General features: G+C 47.2%; 2 protein-coding genes across 2 annotated transcripts in view; both read left to right on the forward strand.

Annotated features, from left to right (window-relative positions):
- Positions 1-1253: 1253 nt before the first annotated feature.
- LOC104165221 (BTB/POZ domain-containing protein KCTD2) lies at positions 1254-7033 on the forward strand (the record flags this gene model as incomplete). Its single annotated transcript, XM_009704797.1, has 5 exons — positions 1254-1368; positions 2036-2127; positions 2900-2995; positions 5907-6032; positions 6618-7033. Coding segments are annotated over 5 exons (459 nt in total), but the record flags the coding sequence as incomplete, so codon positions are not given.
- Positions 7034-19447: 12414 nt separating this feature from the next.
- The window catches only part of SLC16A5 (solute carrier family 16 (monocarboxylate transporter), member 5), an 8369-nt gene continuing 3779 nt past the window's right edge, over positions 19448-24037 (forward strand). Inside the window, exons 1-2 of the mRNA XM_009704796.1 lie at positions 19448-19667; positions 23751-23894. Coding sequence (XP_009703098.1) covers positions 19448-19667; positions 23751-23894 — 364 coding nt within the window. The remainder of the gene's footprint in view (positions 19668-23750; positions 23895-24037) is intronic.

Consider the following 24037-nt stretch of genomic DNA (forward strand, 5'->3'; position numbering starts at 1 on the left):
CAGCAGTCCCACTCCCGCGGTCCCCGGGGCACATGTCACTCTGACACATGCCATCTCCTTGTCCCACGTATCCTGTAACTCGGCCACATCCCCAAAAACGGGGCTTAGAGTCTGCCCCGGTGGCTGTAACACCCAGGCGCTGATGCCGTCCGCCTCCCACGGTGACATGACTGCCTTCAAGGAGCAAACCATCACCTTCTCACAGTGGTTACAGCAGAGAGGGAACTAGAAGGAAATTTTCCTAGAAACAGGAATATTAATGATTTCTCACCCTGAGCATGTTTGTTTGTTGGGTTGGGTTTTTTTTAATATATTTAACTTGGCTCTCATAAAAGATCACAGTGTGTGTTCCTTGTACGGGTGGATAGTTTTGAAGTGATTGCAGTTTGTCATAAGGACTTGCAAACAGTTATTCTTGTAACTGCAGGTTTTCTGTAGGATCTGCTACGCAAGGCTTTGTAAATATTTTGTGAGTGGAACAGACTGAGAATTAGTCAGGTGTCTTGTCACTCTGTTCAGAGTTTAATCAAAAGATGAATCCTGGTTGTGATCAAAATAGCAGTCACCAGCATCAATGAGTAGAGGAGATGACATTTCAGAATGGTTTTTTTTTTCACAATTTTTTATTGCTTTAGAGCAGATTGATTGGCAGGACAGACAGTGGTTTAGAGTGATTTAAGGGAATGATATGAAAGACTTCCTTCAGAGCTAGCTCAGGAAATGCTTTTGGTTGTGAATTGTTGGTTATTTGATGGCAAAAGTTATTGTGTTGCTAGAGACATGGCTGGTGTGTTGCAGTTTGCATTTTCAGTAGTAGAAAGGAGGAAAAAAAGAGCTACTTAAACCATCATATGCTGTTAGCTAGAACTGGAGATCCAGTTTTTCTCCAGAGTCTCCTAGTTAAACTAGTCTGGAAAACAAATTTAGACAGAACACAACTGCCACCTTTTGGGTTTTGTTATTGCAGTGAAGAAAAACTACTAAGCCCTGCTTTTCTCTCTGGGTATATAAACTATGTTTGTACAACTGCTTAATTTGAAGCATCTGCCAGCATTATTAAGCTGCGACATTTGTAGCCGAGTTCAGAAGTTGTAAAAAAAAAAAAGTTGGTGTAAATGTAGAGTCATTAGTACACCTTTCACAGGCAAATAAATCCAGGTTCTCAAAGAGAAACTGTTCAATTTATTGTTTTCAACTGAAATTATTTTTTTCCTGGTACCACTTAACCATCCTGTTTCATTCCTGTACACACCCAACAGGATGAGACAGGCGCGTATCTCATCGATAGAGACCCCACGTATTTTGGTCCAATACTGAACTACCTCCGACATGGGAAGCTCATCATAAACAAGGAGCTTGCAGAAGAAGGTAAGAGAAAAATACAAGGGAAGAACCACAAACACTGTTTGATAGCGATGTCCAAGAGCCCTCATCAGAAGCTTGCCCGAGTGCATAGGGCTCCTGACATGGCGATGTATAAGGGTGTGAGCAAGCCACGTTTCCCAGTAGTGCTGTTAGTTGGTACCATTAGTTTCTCAGAAGGATGCTCATTAACAGGAGTTAAATTATTAGATTCTGTATCTTCCTGAAAGCAGAGGCCTACAGCTTGTAACACAACCTATTGCTGTTCTGCTTAGCTCAAAGGCTTCTGTTAGCAGAGCAAAAGATCTGTTAGCCCATCTCCTCTCCCTCCACAGATAGGGGTTCTCTACAAGCTTTGGTGACGTTCCTGTAATGGGGCTGTGCGAACAAAATAGAGATTATGCCACAAGGTTTCTGGTAATCCCACGGAAGGGGGAATAATCTTTCTTAAAGATCTTTTAAGTCACAAAAGGTGGGGAGAGCTAGTTGGTCATTTTCTTGTAGCCTGGGAGCATGAGATCAGTGGCATAGTCTATTCAGCATCTGGGGATTTTCTCACACCTGGGCTAGATTTGGACTTGGGAGCACGTGTTGCATCCTTGTAGCAGAATCATTTTCATTCTACCCTGTACAAAGTAACAGAATTTGTCTCTACTTTTGGTTCCTTTCTTAGGGGTACTGGAAGAAGCCGAATTTTACAATATTGCATCTCTTGTGCGGCTGGTGAAGGAGCGGATACGGGATAACGAGAACAGAACCTCTCAAGTAATGCACAGGAACATTTGCATTATGAAGTCAGTCATTTGCCGTAGTGCAGTAGAAGGACAAAAGTGGCTGTAGACACCTCTAGTAGCCGTTCTTTGGTTTAGTAGTCATCTTTAACAGGGGGGATAAGTGCTTTTAGGTAGAATCATAGAATCATTATGGTTGGAAGAGACCTCAAAGATCATCAAGTCCAACCGTAAAGGTTGGATCCAGGGCACAGCTAGGAAAGAGTATCCATTATGGTTTTATAAGCACAGACCACTGAGTCATCTTGTAAGCATTGTAAGGAAAGACAATGAACAGTTAAACAAGAGGGGCCAGGAGCAAAGATGGGTACTTACAAAGCAAAATGTACTGCTTTGCTAGGTAAAGAATAGTTCAAACTCTTTCTTCTCTAAACAATTTTCTTCCCTTTATATCTGTCTCTCTGTGGCAATTCTTCCCATTGCTGCTCAACAATGGACACAACCAGTGAATTCAATTTCAGAGGAGAAATGCTTTCAAAAAGTAGTAAGTGGCTTTGAAAGCCAGAGAAGTTTTGCTTTCACTGGCCCTTAGACACCTGGAAGGCTTTTAAGAGAAATGTGCCAACTGTATGTACCTGTTTTAGAACTGGTTGGATGGTCAGAAGGATGAAACCTCAGAAAGCCTGTGGGGCTCAGACTTCCTCAAATAGCAACACCACAGAGCAGAAGAGGCTTATTAATTTTCTAGCTTGATATTAGTATAACAATTACTAAACTCATGCTTATTTTTATTCTCCGTGCTTTAGGGACCTGTGAAGCATGTGTACAGAGTCCTGCAGTGCCAAGAGGAAGAGCTCACACAGATGGTGTCCACTATGTCTGACGGGTGGAAATTCGAACAGGTACCATTACCAAAGAACAGCAGAATCCATTTGAAAGCTGCATGTAGAATAAGCAGAGTTTGATATCGAATTGCGTTTCACACTGCTCTTCTCTTCTGTATAAGCAATCTGAACTGAGCAGCAGTCCACTTATGTAAAATAGCTGACAGGGAAAGGCAGAATTCACTCAAACTACCAAGAGAGATTTCATTTTCTCTCAGGACTTCTTGTATCCTTGTCAAATACAGAGCAATTCTTCCCTTCTCCTGCATTTCCTCACATATACCAGGCCCCAGCACAATAGTTTTATCCAGGAAAATTAAGAGCCATGAAAAAACACAGCATGACTTTTCTGGAAGCCGAAAGCCATGACTCCTGCATTTGCTAAAGAGGCACCGAGTGACACAAGAAATACACTTCCTGCAGATGCCTTTGTAATGCAGTCGGTTCTGGGGCTAGGTGTCACCGAAGTTGCATATGGCATTAATTCCAGATTTAGATTCTGGAATCAAATACAGTCCTCTTATTTAGGAGGACGGAGAACTGGAAGCCAGCTGGCCTGTATGTTAATGCTATATTAAGAAACTGCAGAATAGGCTCTGTGGATTACAGCTCTGCTGTCTTCCCAATTAGACCAGCTTCAGTACAAGTGGATGTTGTGGGAAATGTGCTGACATGAAGTGAGGCATAGGATTAGCAACAGCACTTTGCATCACTTGTTCATATATATCTGCTCTATAATGCCTGAAAACTCTTACTGCATAGTGAAGAGGCAGCCAAAAACCTCTTGGCCCTGTGAGCCGGTAGTGAAATCTTGTGACCAAGAGCCACTAGCTGCTTTATGGAAATGCAGTTCTCCAACACCCAGGTTTGCTGTCCAGAACTTTACTTAACAGAGTTTGCCATTCACACGTGCATGTGTACACCCCCAAAACCAAAAGGCTGTAGGCAGTGCCCTACATGGGAATCTGCACCCTTACATCTTTTCTAGTCTTGCTCTTCAAATCTATAATCATAGAGTCAAAGTGCTAGTTACAAGCAAATGCTGGTGTGTTTCCTTCTAGTTCCCTCCCTCTGCCATCCACAACCTTTGCACAACCCACTGAGATCCCTACCAGCTTCCTTCCTGTACACCACAGGCACCAGGAAAATTTCCTGCACATTCCACTCCAGCACACTGCCACCATCAGGAGCTGTTCTTGCCCTCTCCAGGACTTACGTTCAGCTCAAACACCCCAAACAGCAGCAAGCCTGAACAGAACAGAGACAATGCTTGGTCAGGACTAGACCTCACACAGCAGTACAGCCTCTCTCCAGCTGTGAGATGGCCCAGACTGGGTCACAGAGCAGGACATGGCAATGGTGCAGCACGGGGCACGTCCCATGGTGAAAGGGGCCCTGCTGGGAGGCTTGCTGTAGCTGCACCCTGTTGCCAAGGTCTTTTCCCAGATATGCAAGGCCGCGTCGTTTCTACCCTCCCCCAAATCACACCACTTGGCATGCTGAGACCTGTTAGGAAAGATGGTAACAGATCTAAATACTGGGGACAGAGAGAGCCTGTTGCTAAATCTTAGTCTGGATGCCAGTGACTGAACAGAGCAGACATTCCCTTCATGGGCTCTTTGGATCCAGTCACTTCATAACATCAAAGAGACTGCTTCAGAAACCTGCAGGAAAGCCAGAATTGGTAAAAGCTGTTGCAGCCTTATTTTCTGTCAGGCTTGGGTTCTCGGAGGAGCATGTGGCCTTTCAGGTTCTCTGCCTTGTACCATTCAGTCCTGCTTAAATTAAAGATGGGATAGAAATTTGCTATTTTAAACAGAAATCCATTCTCTTGCCCGCCTACAGTTCAGTAGTCTGGAAAATTGCTCTTTATCAAAAGATACATTGTTGAGTAAATAGTGATGTGTGGTATTGAAATATCCAAGAGCTTAAACAGTCAAGACAGGGAGCAGGGAAGCAAAAGAAAAAAGCATTCTCTTTTTTTGTGTCTATCTTTTGCCCTCAGCACAAACATCAAAACGTATTTAAAACAGTACTGTAGGTCAGTCAGTACGACAGCCCCCCAAGTCTTTCTGCAGCTGCGCTGTAACCATACAGATATTCATCTGTCTAGGAAAGCTGTTGGCTGTATCTGTCTCATATATAAACATGGAGCTGTCTCTTCTAAAACCCATTAGGACATGGAAGTTAGGGTGCACGCTGCATATTAAAGTTTCCTAGATAGACACAGTTGGTAAGATTCACATTGCTTTGTTCAGATTACTCAGATTTATTATCTGGAAAGCAGAACTGAGTTGTAAATGACAAATTAGCTCTGCACTCCAGGATGTCTTTTTAATGTAATAATGATAAATGAGACAGATGGGATTTCTTGGATCGAGTCCAGACCCCTCATCACGACAGTAATAGAATATAATCCATTTATACAGATATCAAACTCCATCTTGACGGCATCTACATAAAGAATGGTGCCTGTTTGCCACATGTCCCCATGTTAATCTAACATCTGTCTGTGGTAAGGAATTGCCTTTCCAGTTTTTAGACATCAAAGTCACAAAGCAAGTTGAGAGCCGAGTTCAACGTAATCTGGCCCAGAAAGTCTGCATTGCCTGCCCCATACCTGAATTAGCTGGATATTACATATTGCAAAATCTGACGTGTTTTTTCCTTTTTCTGCCCTCAGTAATTGGAAAAATGTGTTCAGCATTACAGTTTCAGGCTGGAATTTCTTCCTGGGGCTCCAGGTGCCAGTAGAGGGCTGTGGAGCACGGCTGTGTCCCTGCCTTACACACACACAGGAGGCTCCAGGGCGGACACTTCAGGTTCAGAATAGGTCTCACTGGACAGTCGTACCTCACAAAGCAATTGTGGGAGTAAAACAAAAGTCAAGACTTACTGATAGTTACCTTGGCTGTCTCCTGTTGCACAGCTGATCAGCATTGGATCTTCCTATAACTACGGAAACGAAGACCAGGCAGAATTCCTCTGTGTCGTGTCCAGGGAGCTCAATAATTCTACCAATGGCATTGTCAAGGAGCCGAGCGAGAAAGCAAAGGTAAGGCATCTGCTCAGATGTATTGACTTGAATTCTCCTATGCAAAGAAAAAGCCCTTCTTACACTAGCAGATCCATAATTTGCAGTAGCAGTTCTGTGCACCAGCTTTCCTATTTCCTCCTGTATGCATGATCTTCCCCTCTTGGAAGATTTCACGTTTTACTTTAGGACAAGAGCTAAGGCTCTTTTGTAGTTTCAAATTAAGACAAAAAAATTGGAGGAAAGAGGTAGACTTGAAAAGGAGGGTAGCGTAGCAAGGACCTTTGAGATTGATCACATTTTGTGGTTGAAGGATCTTGCAGGGAGAGACAAAATTTTGTTTCTCTTTCAATTCACTGTTCTTTTCCCCAGGATAGCAACAAAAGGCGACATTCTTAACTCCTGGCAGGCAGCTAAGCAGGATTTCTAGTGAAGGGGCTCAGTCAGCTTTAAACAGCCCGTCATTTGTTATGGTAGCTCAAAACCCAGCAAGCTACTCTCACATTAGTCCATCTTTCCTTTCTCTGCAAAAAACAAGGACGCTGAACATGAACTTTTGCATCTAAACTTGTCCCACCTATTGATAGAAGTTCTCTTCTTTTTCAGATTCTTCAAGAGCGAGGATCCCGGATGTAATTCAAGTGTCCACTCTGTTCAAACTCCCAGATGTCAAAAGGGCAGTCTAGCTGGGCAGAGCGTCTCTCCGCAGTGCAACCTTGCCCTTGTACAGTAACCAAGCTAATGCAAAGCAAAGCCGAGCCTGTCCTGCCAATGGCAAATAGTTCTGGTCACAACCAAAGGCTTCCCTCTTATCCTGGAAACCAAGAAAGGAAAAGACTTTTCCAATTGGATAGTCCTTTCCAGAAGTATTTGTTTTATTTTCTTGGCCAGCGCTGTATTGAATTTTTCCAACAATGGCTGGGCCGGATTCCCAGTCGGAGCCTTTGCGAAGGTTGCTCAGGTCCACAGGCACTTGTAATCAGGCCCACCTTCCCCAGGCTGGCGTAGGTGGGAAGATCTGTATTTGAGCTGTGCCATTTCTTGCACCCAGGTCTGCCACCAGAAAGTGCAGGGACCTTGCAATGCTCCCCGTTCTGATCAGCCACCCCCCCCAAATCAGAAGAACAGGTCTTTAAAAGGAGGAACAAAACAACCACTCGTAAAAAAACCCACACAAACTTTTCCATTCTTGCTTTGTATTTGTTCCTTGTTCAATTCCTAAGAGCTCAGTTTAGATGCTAAGGAGAGGGGAGTTGTGTGTGCATCTAACACGGGTCTCACTGTTAACACTATTACATATGGGCTCCTGGCATTTTCCAAAGCCCATTTCTTTGCATGCATAAAGAGAGACCTGCGTTCACCCAGAATAGCAATAGAGTGATAGTTCTGTCCTTTACACATCTCTGTTGAAGAGTGGTGACATCTTCCCCTCCAGTACCCTGCCACGGCCATATCTTAGCCTGGTGCAAAGTCACAAGGTTAGGGACTTGTTGCTGCCAAGTTCAGCTTTGCCTTGTTTGTCTCCAGCAGCGTGGGCTCTCTGTCTCCTTCCTTCTCACCAAGGGAGGACTTCAGGCAGAATTTCTTTTGTACTGTAGCAAGCAGGTAGGTTTGTTTTAACCCATGAGATCCTTTGCGGAGGAGATCCCCTATTTACATGCAGTGATTTGTCTGCCACCCCCTCATGTCCCCACATTTAAGAGATCACCTCAAATCACAGAGGGGAATCGCAGAGTTGGGGTGGGGGGGATTTGGTGAAAAGTTGCCAAACTGTTGTAATGTTTCTTGTCCAAAGTGATGTGCTGACTTCTGTGACTTTTCTTTCTTTTGGTTTGTTTTTTTTTTTAATGCCTTGGATGGATGTGCAAAATGTTCGTTTGTGCCTCTCTTGAATTCTAATCTTAGCCAAACTGCAGTCACTGGTTCCCCTCTGCCATCCCTAACCAAGGGCATGTCCCTCCTAGTCTGGTAAATGGAATTTCTTAGGAATTTGCTGCATGTTTTGACCCTTTCATCCTGGCTTTGTTCTTTGTAGCCCAAGTGTCTGGGCACTTGGGTCTTTTTGAGTCCCAAACTGACATTAAACGCAAAGCTTCAGAGATGCTGGAATTCAGAGACATTGACAAGCTCAGAGCAGATGTTTCTCAATAAGCTATCAGAAAATTCCTCACCTGGACTGAGGAGTTGGGCTCCTTTCTGGAAGACAGTGGTCTCCTTAAAATTTTGACTCACAGTTACCTGTGGTTTTCCTAAAATTTTAGAATTAGGCAGGTTTTCCATCTTACTACCTGTTGCTGACAGGGCCTTGCAGCAGCATTACCAGCTGTCCAACAACCAGTTCAGCAAACAAGACATGCAGCAAAGACACTGGGTGACACCGCTGCACTCTCTGCCTCTTTTCGGTCCTGTACGTACTCTTGCCTGTCCTCTCCCATCCTGCTTTGCCAACGTACCTCCTCCGGTGGAGGCTTTGTCTCATTCTCAAGAAAGACTGGTTAATTATCTGTGCTAGTTTAATCCTGGTAACAACAGACTGTGCCAAATGTCTTTGAATTCACATTGTGTCAGTTACAGGCTGTTGAAACGCAGCTGGCTTGCCATCACACTGAAGAACCCAGCTCTTATTCTTTCCTCCGTCTTCCCTGTTCATAATGTGGTGAGATGGTATCGGTGTGATTAGACCGTGCGCCTTGGCTGGGCCTAAATAACACTGTGATGTGTATAGCTATCTCCCCTCTGTCAGTATCTTGTAGCCTCCGTCATTGTCCGTTTGTGCTCACAGCTAAGAAATGAAGAAACGCTCGTATGCAAGTTAGCAGCCTAAAAAGCCCTTTAACACTCTCATCTGTCTTCTTTCCCTTCCTCAGAGGAGGGAGTTTCTGGGAACTGGTCAAGAAATACCAAACTAAAGGCAACAGGAACTGGTCGAGCTGCTCTTGTCACACCAATGCCAGCTGAGCACCTTGCTGTTCAAACCATGGAGCTCAAAGCGACACTAGTTGCAGAGGGAGACTTTCTGTCCGGGACAGCTCAAGTAGATAAAAACAATACCTCGTTGCTTTTGTGTGTCACCAAAAATGCCATACGTGGTGAAGGCCACCGGAGGATTAGCTGATGCAAGAGCGATGCCATCACTCCCCTCTGAGGCAGAGAGCCTAAAAATGACCATTACCAGTTGAGTGGAACAGTTATTTAACTCACGTGCACAAGAAAGACTATCAAAGTTGCATCTTGGTTTGCCCCTCCACACTGCTCTCTGCAGCAAGGACTTGCCGGGGGTTGAAGACTCTTTGGGTTCAATCGCAGGGTTTTTAAGTTCAACAGAACAAGTTTATGGTAGAAAACCAATCATTGGTACTGGACACTCAAGTTCTTGGGTGATATTTAGGACCAGGCATGAAGTCCATCCAGAGCAGGTACATTCCCAGGGGAGGATTACTCTTTTGCCAACAGTGCTAGGTCACCTTTACCCTGAGACCAAGGCTGGTCTCAGCATTACGCACCAGTTGCATCCCTTCTGTGCTCAAGACAGGGCTTTTCCTTCCATTGCCTTTCACTCAGTCACAACTATATCAAAACTAGCGCTGAATTAGGATGAAATTTGTCCCATTCACTCTAAAAAAGGTAGCATGTTGTGGTGAGTAGGGTAGGTGAGCGGGGGTAGATCTACTGCATATCCAAGAGTGCTTGTGCCTCTTGGGAAGGTTCACTTTAAAGCATTAATCCTGGGAATGGAGAGTATGACACTTTGGGTTTTTTTTAAACTTTCCCAGTGGCCTAAATTGTTCCATTATGGCAAGACTGGAAATAACCTCTTAAAGTGTCTTTGTTTCTGCACATTTTTAAAAATCGATTTTTCTCAGGGGTGACTGAGTGGGCTGAGGCAAAGGGGGCATGGTTCGCTGCAGGGCGATGGGACGGAGCAGCTCCCCAGTCCTGCAGCTGGGCCGTGGGCTCCTCCCCTCGCGTTCGCCTGCAAACCCGGAGGTTTTGTACAGTTTCTCACGTGTCAGTGCCCTTTGCTACTGTTTCTCTTTGTTTATTAAATGTGTTTGAATAACAGTTGAGATGCTGTGATTAATTTTTTTTTTTCAATAAAGATTCTGAAATGGGTTTGAAAAGTTTGAACAAACAGTCTGCAGCCTGCTGGTTTCTCTGCATCCATTTGCCACCTTAGCACACAAGTACTGCATTATGAGGAAAGAAACATGCACATTGGGTACCTGCTTCCAGCTCCAATTCATTTATCATAATGATTTGCCAAGAGGAGAATATAATTAGATTTTGGAGTCCTGGGTTACTTTCGGAGAAAAAGGCAAACTGAAGCCTGTTTCTGATTTTCTGTTATACAAAAGAATCTAAACTTTCGTATTTATCTTCACCATTTCCACTGAAGACCACAAGCAAGCAGAACATTAATACAAGCATTAAATGTGAGTAGCTAAGAAAGGAAGAGGAATTTTTTTGGTCAACTTTCATTTGCTAAACCCCTACTCAACTCTGGGCCAGCACATGTGGCAGAAAGGTCTGACCGTTCAGGCAGCTTTGCCCCTTCCTCTATCACAAAAGACCCAAACTGAACATCTCAGAAGCTTGCAAACAGCTCTCCACTCCCTACACAAGACCAAAGATGCCAGGTTCTTGGCATCACCAAGACAAATGGAATGAACAGGAAAAAAATAAGTGGAATTTCTTAAAAGCTAGCTTCCCCTCGTGTTCTGAGCCTGCAACTGACTGCTGGGCGAGAGCCTGCCCTGGGCCTGTGGCATTAGCCCAGAAACCCTGGAGGATGTTCTAGAGAGTTGCTTTATTACCTCCATCCCCAAAGCTGCCAGCCTTCCCTGCGTTTGTGTCTTTAGTGAGACTGGTGGATTAGCTGAGATTTAGGTTCTTTCCTGTTTACAGAGCGTTGCAACTCAGAAATGCTTGAAACACAGAGGTACCAACAGATGGACAAGCAGTGGGGAGGCAGAGGCAGGTATTCAAGCTTTGGTGGTGCTGCAAGTTGGATAAGGTTGACAGTTTAGTCCCAACACGGGGAAAAGGATGAGTAACAAAGACGTAAGTGAAGAATGGGAAAATTTGGATTAATTTAGTCTTACTTTTGACTACAAGTGGCTGGCGACCCCAAGGCCGCCCCGGCGGCCCGCCTCCCTGCCTCCGCTTCATCCCCATCATGACAGGAGCCGCAAAGCGACCAAGCAGGGAGGCAGATGGCACATCCCCAAACCAGGGTTTAACACCAACGCGGTGGAAGAAGACGAGACTCTCATTCCATCGGGTTACACACAGGGGGCTCACGGACATGGAGGGTAGAAACCATGGCTGAGCCAAGCCACCACGGAGTATGGGTTAATATAAGACGGTACTTTATAAACCTCCTTGACCCATCCCCATATCTCTGTGCCAGACCTGACTGCAGGTCTGGACTGCCAGTGAACTTGCCCAAAGCAAAGCCATGCTCAAGTGCCGGCAGCATCTTGGGCAGAGACGAAAGCTGCCGGGCTGGCTGGCACTGCTGACGCCACATGCATATTCGATCACATTAACAAGGTAGGACTTGTCAGCAGAAATTTTAATTATAGCCAGCATTTCAGGCCTGCAGCCGTAACCTCCCTGCTCTCCTGCTTCAGGGCTGTCCTGTAAGGCCACGTAGGCTGGAAAAGCCTTTGTGCAGGACCTTTAACCAGCTCCAGGTCTGCCAGGCAGGTGGTTCCTCTAACACAACGCTACATCACCGTGCAGAAGACACAAGTGTCACTCAACAGTTTGTGCAGAAACCGCAAGCTGGAGCCACCAAGCCTTTGCACCGTCCCTTGCTTTCCCATCCAAGGCTGGGCAACCCACTTAACTCCTTTTAAAAATAATTTCTTTACTTCTTGCTGCAGAAAACACAGACGATGCCCCAGCATTACCAAGCGACGAGAGGTGGTGCGGGATAGGCAGCAGTGCTGCACATGTTACCTTACCCAGAATAAAAATGAACCCTGTACACCATCTCTTAATAAGCAGGTCCAGCTATTGCCAGGGGCCAGCCCAAAGCTCAGCTCTCCCTGCTGCCAAAACCCAGGCAGCTCTAGATGTGTTGCAGCAGCAGTAGAAGGGAAAGAGGGGGACGGTTTGCGGCAGAGCTGGCCTCAGCAGGGGGTTAAGGCCCTGGCTCTTGGCTGGGTTTGCCAGAGCACCCCAGGCTGCCTCCAAACCCCACTGCCCTGAGAAGATGTGGGGTACCCAATGGAGGCACCTCCCCAGGGACAAGCAGCTCCTGTGGGCGAGGGGCTCCATCCCTGAGGCTGTGCCACCACCAAGGCAGGAGGTGGATGGCAGCACAAAAACACCCAAGGGACTTAGTACCTGCCTGTGGCAGGATTTGGTCCCTCCCACCCATCAGAGGCAACTGGGGGAAATAAATTCCCCAGGTGGCTTTGCCAGATGTTTGGGAGGAAGATGAGTAACAAAACATTGCTGAGATTTTCTGATAGCCACAGAGTAAAGTCCATAACCAGCACATGCATTCAAGCTGCAGCAGCAAGGGGACTTTAAAACCCCTTTATCAGCCTTTTCTGCATTGGAAAAGGCATAGAAGAAACAAGCCCACATCCTTCCTCTGGAAGGAAAGGTTCAGGCTCCTTCCAAGGCTGAGCCCACCCTGGCCACCACGCTGTGTCCAGGGGCCACCTGGCTCCCTAGGGCCGGGGCTCACCTCACCACAAAACTCCCATTAGTCAGCCCAGCCGGCAGCTCGCCTTGCCCCTACCAGTTTTTCCCAGAGCACAATACATTTGTTTTTCTGGCCTGCCTGCTCACGTCTGTGGACAAAGAGGAAACCTGAACTGACATTAAAGATAAGAAAGGGTTTTAGCAGCCTCAAGGCACCTACCAGCATCCGACTGCTTGGCCTGGGGCTCCAGCAAAAAGCAGTGGAAAATGCTGCTGCATTTCCCCTCTTGGCACATGTCTGGGAGGGTGAAACCTGGCGGTGCAGAGGTCTGGCCAGAGCCACAAGTGCATTTTACGCAACACATGCTCTTCTGCTCTGCCTCAGGCTCTCGCATAAAGACGAAGGTCAGTTCATCACTTACCCACCCACCTCCACCCGGAACAAAGTAATCAAGCCAGATCTATTTGCAGACAGAAAACCTGCACATATTTTCAACCCAGCTTACTAACTTGTTTGGGAAACAAGGACTTTAGCCATGTCCTTCCACCTAGATCTGGTTTTAAGGCAGTCACTGAAGGTTTAACCCAACTTTCATATGGCTAAATAACCCCCATGTACCCTCTCCCTTCCAGGGCTAGAGAAACCCATAGTTTTCTCCAAACCACAGTAAAGAAGGAGCTGCAATCCCCTAGCAAGCAATTGCCTTCAGATTGTGGTGTAACAGATGAGCAAAGGCATTGATATTTGACCTTCTGGCAATATTTCCTATTAGAGGCCTCCATCCCTCCTAGGGGTTCCCCAGACTTCAGCAGATGGGAGTCTGATACAAGTCCATAACCAGTCTGAAGTGCAAGGAGTTCTCAAACAGATCCTCGGTGAGCTGAGAGCTCAGCTGGTCTCTGTGTCACCAAGAAAATCGTTGGGAAAAGTGAGCACCTTCCAGCCATGATATAGCTCAGGGCAGTCTGGGCAGCAGGTCCTTCAGCACGACCAGGAAAACACGCACCGGTGATCTTGATGAATTCAAATGACAGTGGCTAAAAATGAGGAAAACTGTTTGGGCAACCAAGCAAAGAGCCAGGCCCTTAACCCAGGTGTCGAGTTCAAGATGTCTCAGAAAAGCAGGCAGATTCATCATGAAAGAGCTAGGAAATACCTAATGAGGTCATCCTCATCCTAACATTTCAGTGGGTTTTCATCTAAAATTTGAATGCAGAGAAACATGTAAAAAGTAGGAAGGGGATGGTCATATTTGACAAACCAAAGGGGTTTTGCCCATGCAACAAGGGCTCAAAGCCACATTTTACTGTTTCCACACACACACCCCCAACAACATGACCCTAAGGCGCACAGGAACCGGCGCTTCCCAGCAAGTGAAGAACTCCTGTCTTTCCTTTTCCAGGAATCACAAGGCTGAACATCGTGATCCCTCTGAGTGTGGGCAGGAAGAGCCTAGGTGTCAGCACTAAGCCATTGGATCTCCTTTCCTGCCCTGTTCTGACTTCGAGGCATCACCTGCACCTTCCTTGGAGCAACTGTCCTCAGACAAGAGCCCTGAGCAGGACTTGGCTGGGATGGCAGAGCATCTGCTGAGAGCAGCAGAGCCGAAGCTGCTACTCTTGGCTAGCTGGAGCTCAAAAACCTGCTGGCTTCCTAAAAAACCATGCTCCACAAGTTCTGGCTGCATGCCTTTGATCCCCTACAACCTCCTCCACCTGCTCCAAGGATCCACCTGCCAGCCACAGGGAAACACTTCTCTTGATCCTTCCCCTACTAAGTCCCTTATTTCTCATTAATAAAAGCCAAGGTAAATGACACTTAAGAGTTTGATAGATGAGATGTGCTAGAGGGAACCACCTCAGCCACTGCTCAGGGTCCCCAGATGTCAATCCACGGGAGAGATGGGCTGCAGCAGGGTTACACTCTCACCCACAGCTACAACACAGCCCATTGCCCCCGCCCTGTGCCACATCCTCATCTACCATAGAGAGCTTTCATGCAGCTTATGAGAAGGTAACCATTTCTTCAAAAGCCCCACTTTTCAGAAAACACACCACCCTTCTCACCTTCACAAATCCAGGAAATTCCCTGGAAGAAAAGCACCAGCAGCTTCCAGATACGCTCAGCGAGGCTCCTAGCAAAGATCCCCATCTGTTTGGGTAGCCCTGTGCCAGCATCGGTCCCTCTCTCTGCCCCGCTCCCAGGGCGGCACAAACCCACAGCACAGGGCAAGGTGGCAGTCGGGGTGTCACACAGCGTGAGCCAGAGCCACTTCCAAAGCCACCTCCAGCGTGAATTTACACAAGCACATCTTTCTCAGAGTCATCTCCAAAGCCATCCCCATTGCCTTGGGGAGAGCTGCCCTTCTTGGCACCCACCTCCCCACCTACACCACAAAGCACAGGCTCTGGGAAGGCCACAGCCAGCGACTGGAGGGGGCCACAGCGGTCAGGAGGGCAAGGGCCAGCTTGCATGGAAACCATTTGCAATCACCAACCAGCCGGAGATTTGCCACCAAGGTAAAGAGCAGGTACAAGCCACATCTTGCTGGATTCCTACAAGCTGATGGGAGCTGTCAGTGCATGCTCAGGTGCCAGCTGCCTCCTCAACCCCCACTTCCCATCTCCACGCCAAGCAGTGTTATCCTCAGTACCGTCTAATGGTCATTAAACATGGTCCCACAAGTGGAATTTCTCACCTGGTGTTACACCCACATTATTGGTGACTAATGAGCACAAAGCAGCCAGGCAGATCCAAAGTCAACCCAGGAGAGCAGAAAGCAGCGGCGAGACAGATCAAAGACCAGTCTAGGCAAGGAGCCAGTCTTAAATACAGCTGGGGCACAAATGGGGTGGGGGGGGTGTGGGAGGAGGCTCCAGATGAGGCTGGTCAGGCTAATTAAGACCTATTAGTGCAGGCAGAACCCTGATGCCCTTTGCAGGGGGAGGATGTGGGAGTGATGCTATGGGAACTGCTTGGGAAACTCATGACAAACCAGCACTTCCCCCATCCTTGGCATAGTCCCATTTTCTCAGCACCAGCAGTGCTGGGCCATAGGGGTTTTGCCAGCGTTGTTCAGGTCCTGTTCCTGCCTCAGTCTCAGGCCAGGAATCTGTTTTCAGGTGCTCTGAGAGCTCAGTTTCTGCTGGGTCTGTCTGGGTTCAAGGAAGGGATCGGAGCAGGAGTTTAATTTGGGACTGAATCTGGGGCAGGGATAGCTCCCTACCTAAAGTGCTCTGCAATCCCACAGCTGAAATGTCACTCAGTTTCCCTTGCTTTTTTTTAAAAAAAAACAACAAAAACAACACACAAAACCCCAAACCAAACACACATTTCCACCCCCCCACTTCCTCTGCGAGATTCAATCTGTCAGACGATTTGCTAATCTGGATTGCTGGAACAAATTCAACTAGTCTTTCTCAAAAGCCGTTTGCAAGTTCTGAGGCATTTGCATTTTGGTTTCCAGGCTCAGCCCCAAAACTGGTGCTGAGGCTCCTGAGCCCAGGACTGACTTGCAGAGCCGTAGCATGCCAGTAAGGACGTGCACAGAGCAGGGGACTTGCAGCCACCTCCACTGTGCTGTTGGGGTCTGCAAGTGACTGCTGACAAGCGACAGCCCACAGACACAAGCCCGTAGCGTTGGGCCAGGCTGTACCACTTGGGCTAACAGTTTAATCGGAGCTAGATCTGGATTCTCTGCTGTCAACTTACTGGGTGACCTTGGAAAAGTCAGCTGGGATATAATACAACCTACCTGGGAGAGGATAGCAAAGCAAGCCAAGATCTCAGGATTAAAAGGTACTTAAAAAGTCACCTATAAAGGTATTTACCAAGGGAAGTGCTTTCCTATCCCCAACAGACACTGAGTGACCCCAAAAACCAGTTTACTACCCTGCTCAGTTGACAGTAAACATCTTGCTTAGGCATGCAGCTTATTTTACACATTCATAAAATACATGCCCAGCACACACCGGGGCTGAGCCGGGGCGGCAGGAGGATGCTGCTGCAAGCCACACAGCAGGCTGCAGAGACCTAACGTACCATGAACAAGAAACTTTCTTCTCCATTTCCATCCCTGCTCCCAAGCCACAGGCATCATCCCGTCTCTGAACACCCCTCCATTGCGGGGGGTAGCGGTTCTGCTTCCCCCCAGCCACACTCCAGATTTCAGCGCTGGACCCTGCTGCTGGGTCTCCCTCCTGAGCAGCTGTAGGGGAGAAGTGGGCTGCTCTTCTCCCCACGGAGGTACCCACCAGCTGCAAGCTCTTACTGAGGACAATATATAGATATCCTCATCATTTGCAGGCTAAATATAAACCTCTTCCTAGGAGTTGACCTACATAAATGCCCCAAGCCCTTGTGTTTCTCAGCATAAAGGGCTACCTGCCCTTGCAGGGAGCTGCCAGCAGCCCTCATTCCAGCAGCAGTTTGTCCCTCATCACAGCTGAGGGAAACTGAGGCACGGAAGGAGCAGGGAGAATCACTGTGTGAGCACTCCTGGCCTGTGGCCATAAACAACAACTACTAGGGCTGCTCCATCACAGTTAGGGAAATCCAAGAAAGCTTGAATTCTGGTGTCTTGGGAGTCACTGGAAGAAGAAGAAACAATGTTCAGATGTGAACGAGAGAGAATTAGTTCATCAGGGCAGATAGTGACTGGCAGAGAGTGGCTGAAAAGAAAGACTGAAATTGGCAGTGTGCTCCCCTGTGTCCCATCCAGGGCGCCCGTGCGTCCCCAGGCATTGCATGGGCTGGAAGCGGAAACACCTTTGCACCGGTTCATCTGCTCCCAACAAAAGCACAGTGTTTGCAGCAGGCAGCCAGGTGTGGCTATTGCCATGAACTTCAGTCCTATTCCCAACACTATTAACATGACATGATCACGTGCACGTGAAAATCTGCCTGTGTTTCGCAGAAGTCCCTGGTCTTTCATGTTCACTGCTCAACACCAGGAGTAGGTTGCCTGAGAACATGAAGCCACAGGAGCACAAAAACACGCGCTAGCCCTCCATGTTTGCACTGGCCATCCTATCTGGTTACGCTGGGAAGGGTTAAACCAAGGTTTTGCGGCACTGCTGTTGTTCAGTGTGGCACAGCTGGCTAAGCCAGCGCTGGAACAAACTTGTTCCTTTACCTTGACACAGACAGAAGGCGGCAAGGAGGCCACGCAGCGCTTGGCGGCAAATCTCCGGGGTCCTGGCAGTAACGGGGCAGGTTGGGCTGCCCAGGGGACGAGATGCCCTGCAGCCAGGGGCAGAAGGTGGGCGAAAGCCATGGGGTCTGCAGCCCCGCTGGAGAGTCGTCCCCAGTGAGCAGGGGCACAGGGAGATGTGAGGGGAGCCAGAAATCTTCTGCTGGACAAACTCGAGAGTTGGACAGCTGGGAACAGAGAGGAGCTGTGCTTCTGCCTTTTTTTGCAGGTTTGCTGTTGCCGGGGAGAGGTTTTAGGCTGTCATCCAGCTAATTCACACCAGAGAGACAAGCACTTGAATTAGTTGCATTATCTGCGCCCAGCTAAAGTGGACAAAGGATTAAAGTGTGCTGAGCACCACCACCGTGATCTGCATCTCAGAGCCCCTTCCCACAGGCCCCCTCCGCTCCCAGCCTTTTTTGGCTGTTAGCCAGCCGGCATAAGAGCCCTGTTTACAGAAGTGATGCTTAGGTTAATACTGCAAAAGACTTCACCAAATTTTTTAGTCGCTACTGAAACAGAAGTATCTAACCGTGGGCCATGAGCTGACCGGGCTGCGCACACCGGGGATGAGCCGCCCACACCACGCACACAGCCACGTGCTCGCTAACCTTCGCTTAACCAATTCTGGTCTCAGCCTGAGGTATGAAACTAACTTTCTGTCACCATGGCGTATTTGAAATAATGAGAAAAATTAAACTATTATTTATTTTTAAAGCTGCACACAAAATGCAAATGTAGCTATTGTTTTAGGGAAAAACCACTGTCTGAGTGCTAAATAAATACTGCGCTGTGCAGTGACCTTAAGGGCACTTTTTTTTGAGCTCATCCAGCTGCCAAAGTGGGGTTTTTTTATGCATGTTTATTCATGTGGAGAGGATGGGGAATGCTATTGCTATACGGTTCGTGCTGCCAGTCTCAAAGAAAACAAAACTGGGATCGCTCAGAAGAAGCTCTAGATCAAAACAGAGGTAAAGCAAAAGCCTATCTGTGATTCACTGTGTCTTAATTAATTAACAGCTTTAAAAAATGTTTTTTCACCACTAGCACTTTGTAGGTAGGCGCAGTGTTCCCGAAAGGTTCACACTGAGCTCTGCCGCAACAGGCAAGCTTTATACGTTTCTATTTTTCTTGGCATTTGCAGAGTTTTTCCTTCTCTTCTCAGCACGAGGACTGAGTGACCTTAGCAATTGCCAGCAAGGGGACTCCATATGATGAAAACAGGTGAAAGGGAAAATAAGGGCGGGAACTAGGTAAAGCCAATTCATACCTCAGAGGAGGTGTGGTCCTGTTCTGTACCTGGCCGTGGTCAGAGTCTTGTGCAATATAAAAGGGGAAGGCAGTTGTTTCTCAAGAAATCTGTTGCCAGGATCCTGCAGTGAGAAGGAAGGGAGGTGCTAGAAGAAATGCAGAGCAAGAAGTCTAGAGTGTCAGCTGCAAAAGGTGTGGGACGCACTGGTGCCTCGGGAATACCATCAGCTCTCCTCTGCAGGCCCATTCACTGGGTTGAGGGTTGCACAGTGGGTGCATGGTAGCTGCACTCCCTTCCCTAGCAGGCTGGCTTAGGAGGAGAAAGAAGCTATCATGTCCCAAGGCGGAGCAGCAGAAGGCAAAGCTGCCAAGCCCCAGGACCGGGGATGGGCATGGATGGTCCTGCTCGCTGCAGTGCTGCTGCAGGGGCTGACGCTGGGCTTCCCCTCTTGCATCGGTGTCTTCTTCACGGACCTCCAGCATGAGTTCCAGGCCGGCAATAGTGTGACGTCGTGGTTCCCGTCCATCATGGTGGCTGTGCTGCACGGAGGCGGTAAGTGATGGCCGCAGGGAATGCCCTCCGCCACCTCCTGCCGTTGTGTTGCTGATGAGGGGATGTAACGAGGGCACTTTTAACATTTCATTAAGGTAGACGGTGGAAGGGACTGGGAGGTCTGAGCAGACTGGCTGGGGGGAAGGGGCCCACAACCGCACGCAAAGCCCGCCCCAGCATCTCCCAGCCACTTTGATCACACAGTCGAAAGCTCAGTGTCCACAGATACCAAGCTCCCTTTTGCCACGCTAAGAGACAACCAAGACCGTTGGTCAAAGAAGGTGAATCCCTTTCTCAGCCCAGCTTCTCCAGACCAGCAAGAACTTAATTATTTCCCATAGCAGCTCTTTAAATAAGCTGGTAGATAGCATTGGAGCTTGGGTGCTTTCTTGATTCATCTTCTGTCTAAGAGAGCACATCTCCTTCCATGTGCCACGTGACAACTGTGTTCTTCATGGCTGAAAAGATGCCAAAAGCCAAGCTCTTCCAGGCTGCCAGCCGAGGCAGAGCATTAAAAGCAACTCCTTGGGCGGTGGCATAGCATGCACACCCAAGCAGGCATCTGGGAGGATGTGAGCACAGCTGGATTAACACAGCATGTAGGTCAGACAGCACTCTCCAGGTGAAGGGGGATGGAAGGAGGGTTGTGTTTTCTGGATAGTGGAGTTAATCACTGGTTTTCCCCCCCAAAGAAAATGTGGGAGATGCAGAGGACAGGGTCCCCAGATCCATCCCCAGATGGACATTTCTGCATAGAAGAGAAAACCAAATCCCCAGCAGCTTGAGGACTTCCCAATGAGCGGTCCATGTTGGTGCTGACCCCTACACATGCAACTCCTGATAAAAAGACTACCCAAACCCCACCAGGCAAAAGAAGCAAAGTATCCTGTGACACCCACGTATCTGAGCTGCTCCCTGAGTTCATACCTGCCCCTTCCAATACCGGTGAAAGGTGACTCTACTGTATGAAGGGAAAAAAAAAAAAACACAGAGCCCTGAATCATGCTGATGTGAAGGCTGTGGCAGGTTCAGCCTTTCCTGTGCAGGACTTGGCTGACAGCTACCGGACATGGGAGAGAGAGTTTGCACCTTAGCAGAAGCAGTTGGGTCCAGAATTGCAAGGTGCAGATGGAAAGACACTTCAGAGGAAGCAACAAAGGAATTACCACTGAAGGTCAACAGAATTAGAGCAGTGTCCTTGGGGCTTTGAATTTGGAAGCTGTTGGGCATTCCCTGTGCTGCCTTCCATCCTCTGTGGTCCTGCTGTTGTTAGTGGGAAGGAGCCAAATGGAACCTGCTGGCTCTGGGAGATGGTCTCAGAGGTAGCTCAGTCCCAACATGTCCAGGAAGGACAAGTCTGTCCGTATCCACAAGAAAATATAAATTATCCTATCTTCTTTAATGAAGTAATTGTTTTGTAGGAGGCCAGGACCACAGTAAAAGGTAGTATAAAGACAGCCAATAAACAGATCCATAAGTTATACATTAGACAAGGAAATAATAGCCTCATGTTAGTTACATTCACTAACAAAATTTGTCAGGGCGCAGGCAGTGAATTACAAGAGAGATGTTATTTTGCTTGCCAGTTATGTCTCCTACTGCAGGCTGTTACAGCAGAGGAGTGCTTGTTCTTGTCCCCCAATAGCATAAGGCAGGAGTAACACAACCATAGACCAGGAAAAAAAAAACAATCAAAAGAAAATAACAGAGATAAAAGACTCCCTCTCAGGCCAAGCACGTATGGCTTTTGCTGCAACTTCTGACCTCCTTTGTGGTGGGCCAGGCTCTGTTTGATTCCGGTTCTCTGGTTACGTCCATCATCTTGGCACTTAAATCTTTTCCAAAATTGCATTCTGCTGTCACCAGTGTCTCTTAAAGGTGCTTCTCGCTTTTCTTCTCCTTTATTCTCTTTAATTCAGAGGAACTAAAGAGGAAAAAAAAAAAAAAATTGGTTGCAAAAATTGGTAAACAGGAAGGGAAACGGCCAGAGCAGCCCATTCTTGGAGTGTTCAATGCAGCGAGACGGTCCCATCCAGGAGAGCTAACCTCAGCTCAGCAGAGCTATGGAAGGAAACAGGGAAGGGCACACTGCAAACAATAGCTCATAACTTAGTAAGCCAAACATAGCTCACTACCCATGCCATGTTCCTAGGTAAAAGCGATTAATGATTATTTTATTATAAGAATCCTTTGCAAGACCTCAGGATCCTATGGCCATCTCTGAAAGGGGAATTCAAGCCCTTACAGGTTCCTCCTCCTAGATATTCACACATATGTAACTCTCCGGACTCACACTCATACAAATGCAGCACTTTTGTTGGTATTATTTTTGAAAAGGAAAGCACAAAAGCCCCAGACACGTGAGAAATGATGTTTCAAGCCTAGAAAGCAAGTTAACAGGAGCAAATAATGAAAAACCCTTACGATTTTTAGAGCCAATCTCATTACTTTGAAGTGTTCAATTTATGACTTCTGGCTATGTGGGTTAGTTAAACAGCAGTACCATCCTTAATGTCTTCAACAGGAGGAAAAATAATCCAGTCACCAGTTTGCTGAAGACTTTTTCAAAGGCCAGTTGAAGTCTGAGGTGAAAATCTCCCAAGCAGATCAAAATACAGACAGCTGCACTCCTAATTTTAATGTTCCACTGTCCACTTGACTGTGTGGATTTTATTTCAAACCAGACACTGATTTAGGTCACATATATGCCACAAGTTATTTTCCAAAAAAAAATTGACTCCTAATTCTGAAGCTTACAGTCTTTTTACATTTGCTTATATAATCTTAAGCATTCAGAAGAGGGGGAAAAGAATTATAAAATCTGGAAAACCTTGAGGATCCTCAAAGGAACAGGAAAGGAAACTCTACCTTCAGATGCTCTTCTGCCAGAGCATGCAGAGAGAAGCACGTTTCCCGCTCATGGTCTGCAGGTCTGAACTAATCTTTTCCTACCCCAAAATGAAGGATGCTAAATGACATTAACAAAGTGGTAATTAGCACAATCTTATGGAATTCACCAAAAGCCTATGAAAATTAAAGAATTAACTGGCCTTAAACACACACCTCCCTGCCTATTTGTTGCTTTTTCAGATGAAATAACATAACTCTTTCCTAGTCAAGCCTGCCAGCAATGTAGGTACACAATAAAACACAGGTTTCTGCCCAAGAAGGGCTCTGGCCCCTCGGAACCACCCGGGTCTCACGCCCACCTCTGCGGTGTTTGTGCCGGAGGTGTGGGAGTGGGAACCGGGAGGTGCATGGTCTGCTCCTAGGCTTGTGTCCTCTTGGAAGTGGACACAGTTAAACCTACCCATACCTGCCAGGTATGCCAGGACAGGCAGGTGCAAAGAGCTGCGCTGACAATAACATCTTATTATTTTCCTGGGGAAGACAGCTCGCAGGACAGCTGCAAGAGTCCACAAGCTGCAGCTTGGATGCTACTGCCTGAAGCTTAGATTGATTCCCATGCAGATATGAATATACCTCTCCAGCTGTTTTCAAATAATCCTCCTCAATGATGTCTATTTTTCTCCTATTCTTGATCTAGTTCAGAGTCAATCTGCCTTCTCTTGAAAGGAATTTCACCTAGGTAGCGGGACACCAAGGGCAATTTAAGAGATTTTGCAGCAGAATATTTGAAAAACAGTGAAATGAGAGTGGAAATATGCAAACAGAAATATCAACTGCTTAGCATCTCTTACTCAGAGGCACAGAAATCCAAGTCCTCTTTCAAATCGTTCACAGAATTTGTATCATGTGAGAACCAAATTACACTTGAAGGTCCTTCCTCCATTCCATTTCCAAAAGTTTTAACTAAAATCCATCACAGGGAAGCTTAGAAATCCTACCTGATGGCCAAAATCCAAGCAGATCAAAGGAGCCTTCCCCTCAGCTAACAAGTTGACCATGCACTGGGAAGGATCAGGGAGTATAGGTTGTCTTCCTGGCTCCTCCACTACATTATGCTGCTGGGACAATCCTCAGGGTCTCTAGACTAAATCATTATGATAATTGCAGCAGTCCAGCAGGCACAAAATATTTCCTTTCTCTCTAACTGCTTCTCTTTTGCTTCTTTGCTTCCAGGGCCCCTCTGCAGCATCTTGGTGAAGCGATTTGGCTGCAGGTTCACTGTGATGCTGGGAGGCCTGCTGAGCGGAGTGGGCATGGTGTCCAGCTCCTTCTGCAAGTCCATCAGCCAGCTTTACTTAACAGCTGGCCTCATCACTGGTAAGTACCAAAGAACAGCAGGAAAACCCAGCTGCTGTGCCTGACTTGAGAGATGGAAAATGGTGAGAGTCCCAAGTAAGTGCTCACGTTTTTCCATTCATCTGTGAAATAGGATAAATCAAAAGCTCCACAACGCAGCAGGA

The sequence above is a fragment of the Cariama cristata genome, unplaced genomic scaffold (genome assembly GCF_000690535.1).
Source record: "Cariama cristata isolate BGI_N322 unplaced genomic scaffold, ASM69053v1 scaffold11697, whole genome shotgun sequence".
In the NCBI taxonomy this organism is placed as follows: Eukaryota; Metazoa; Chordata; class Aves; order Cariamiformes; family Cariamidae; genus Cariama; species Cariama cristata.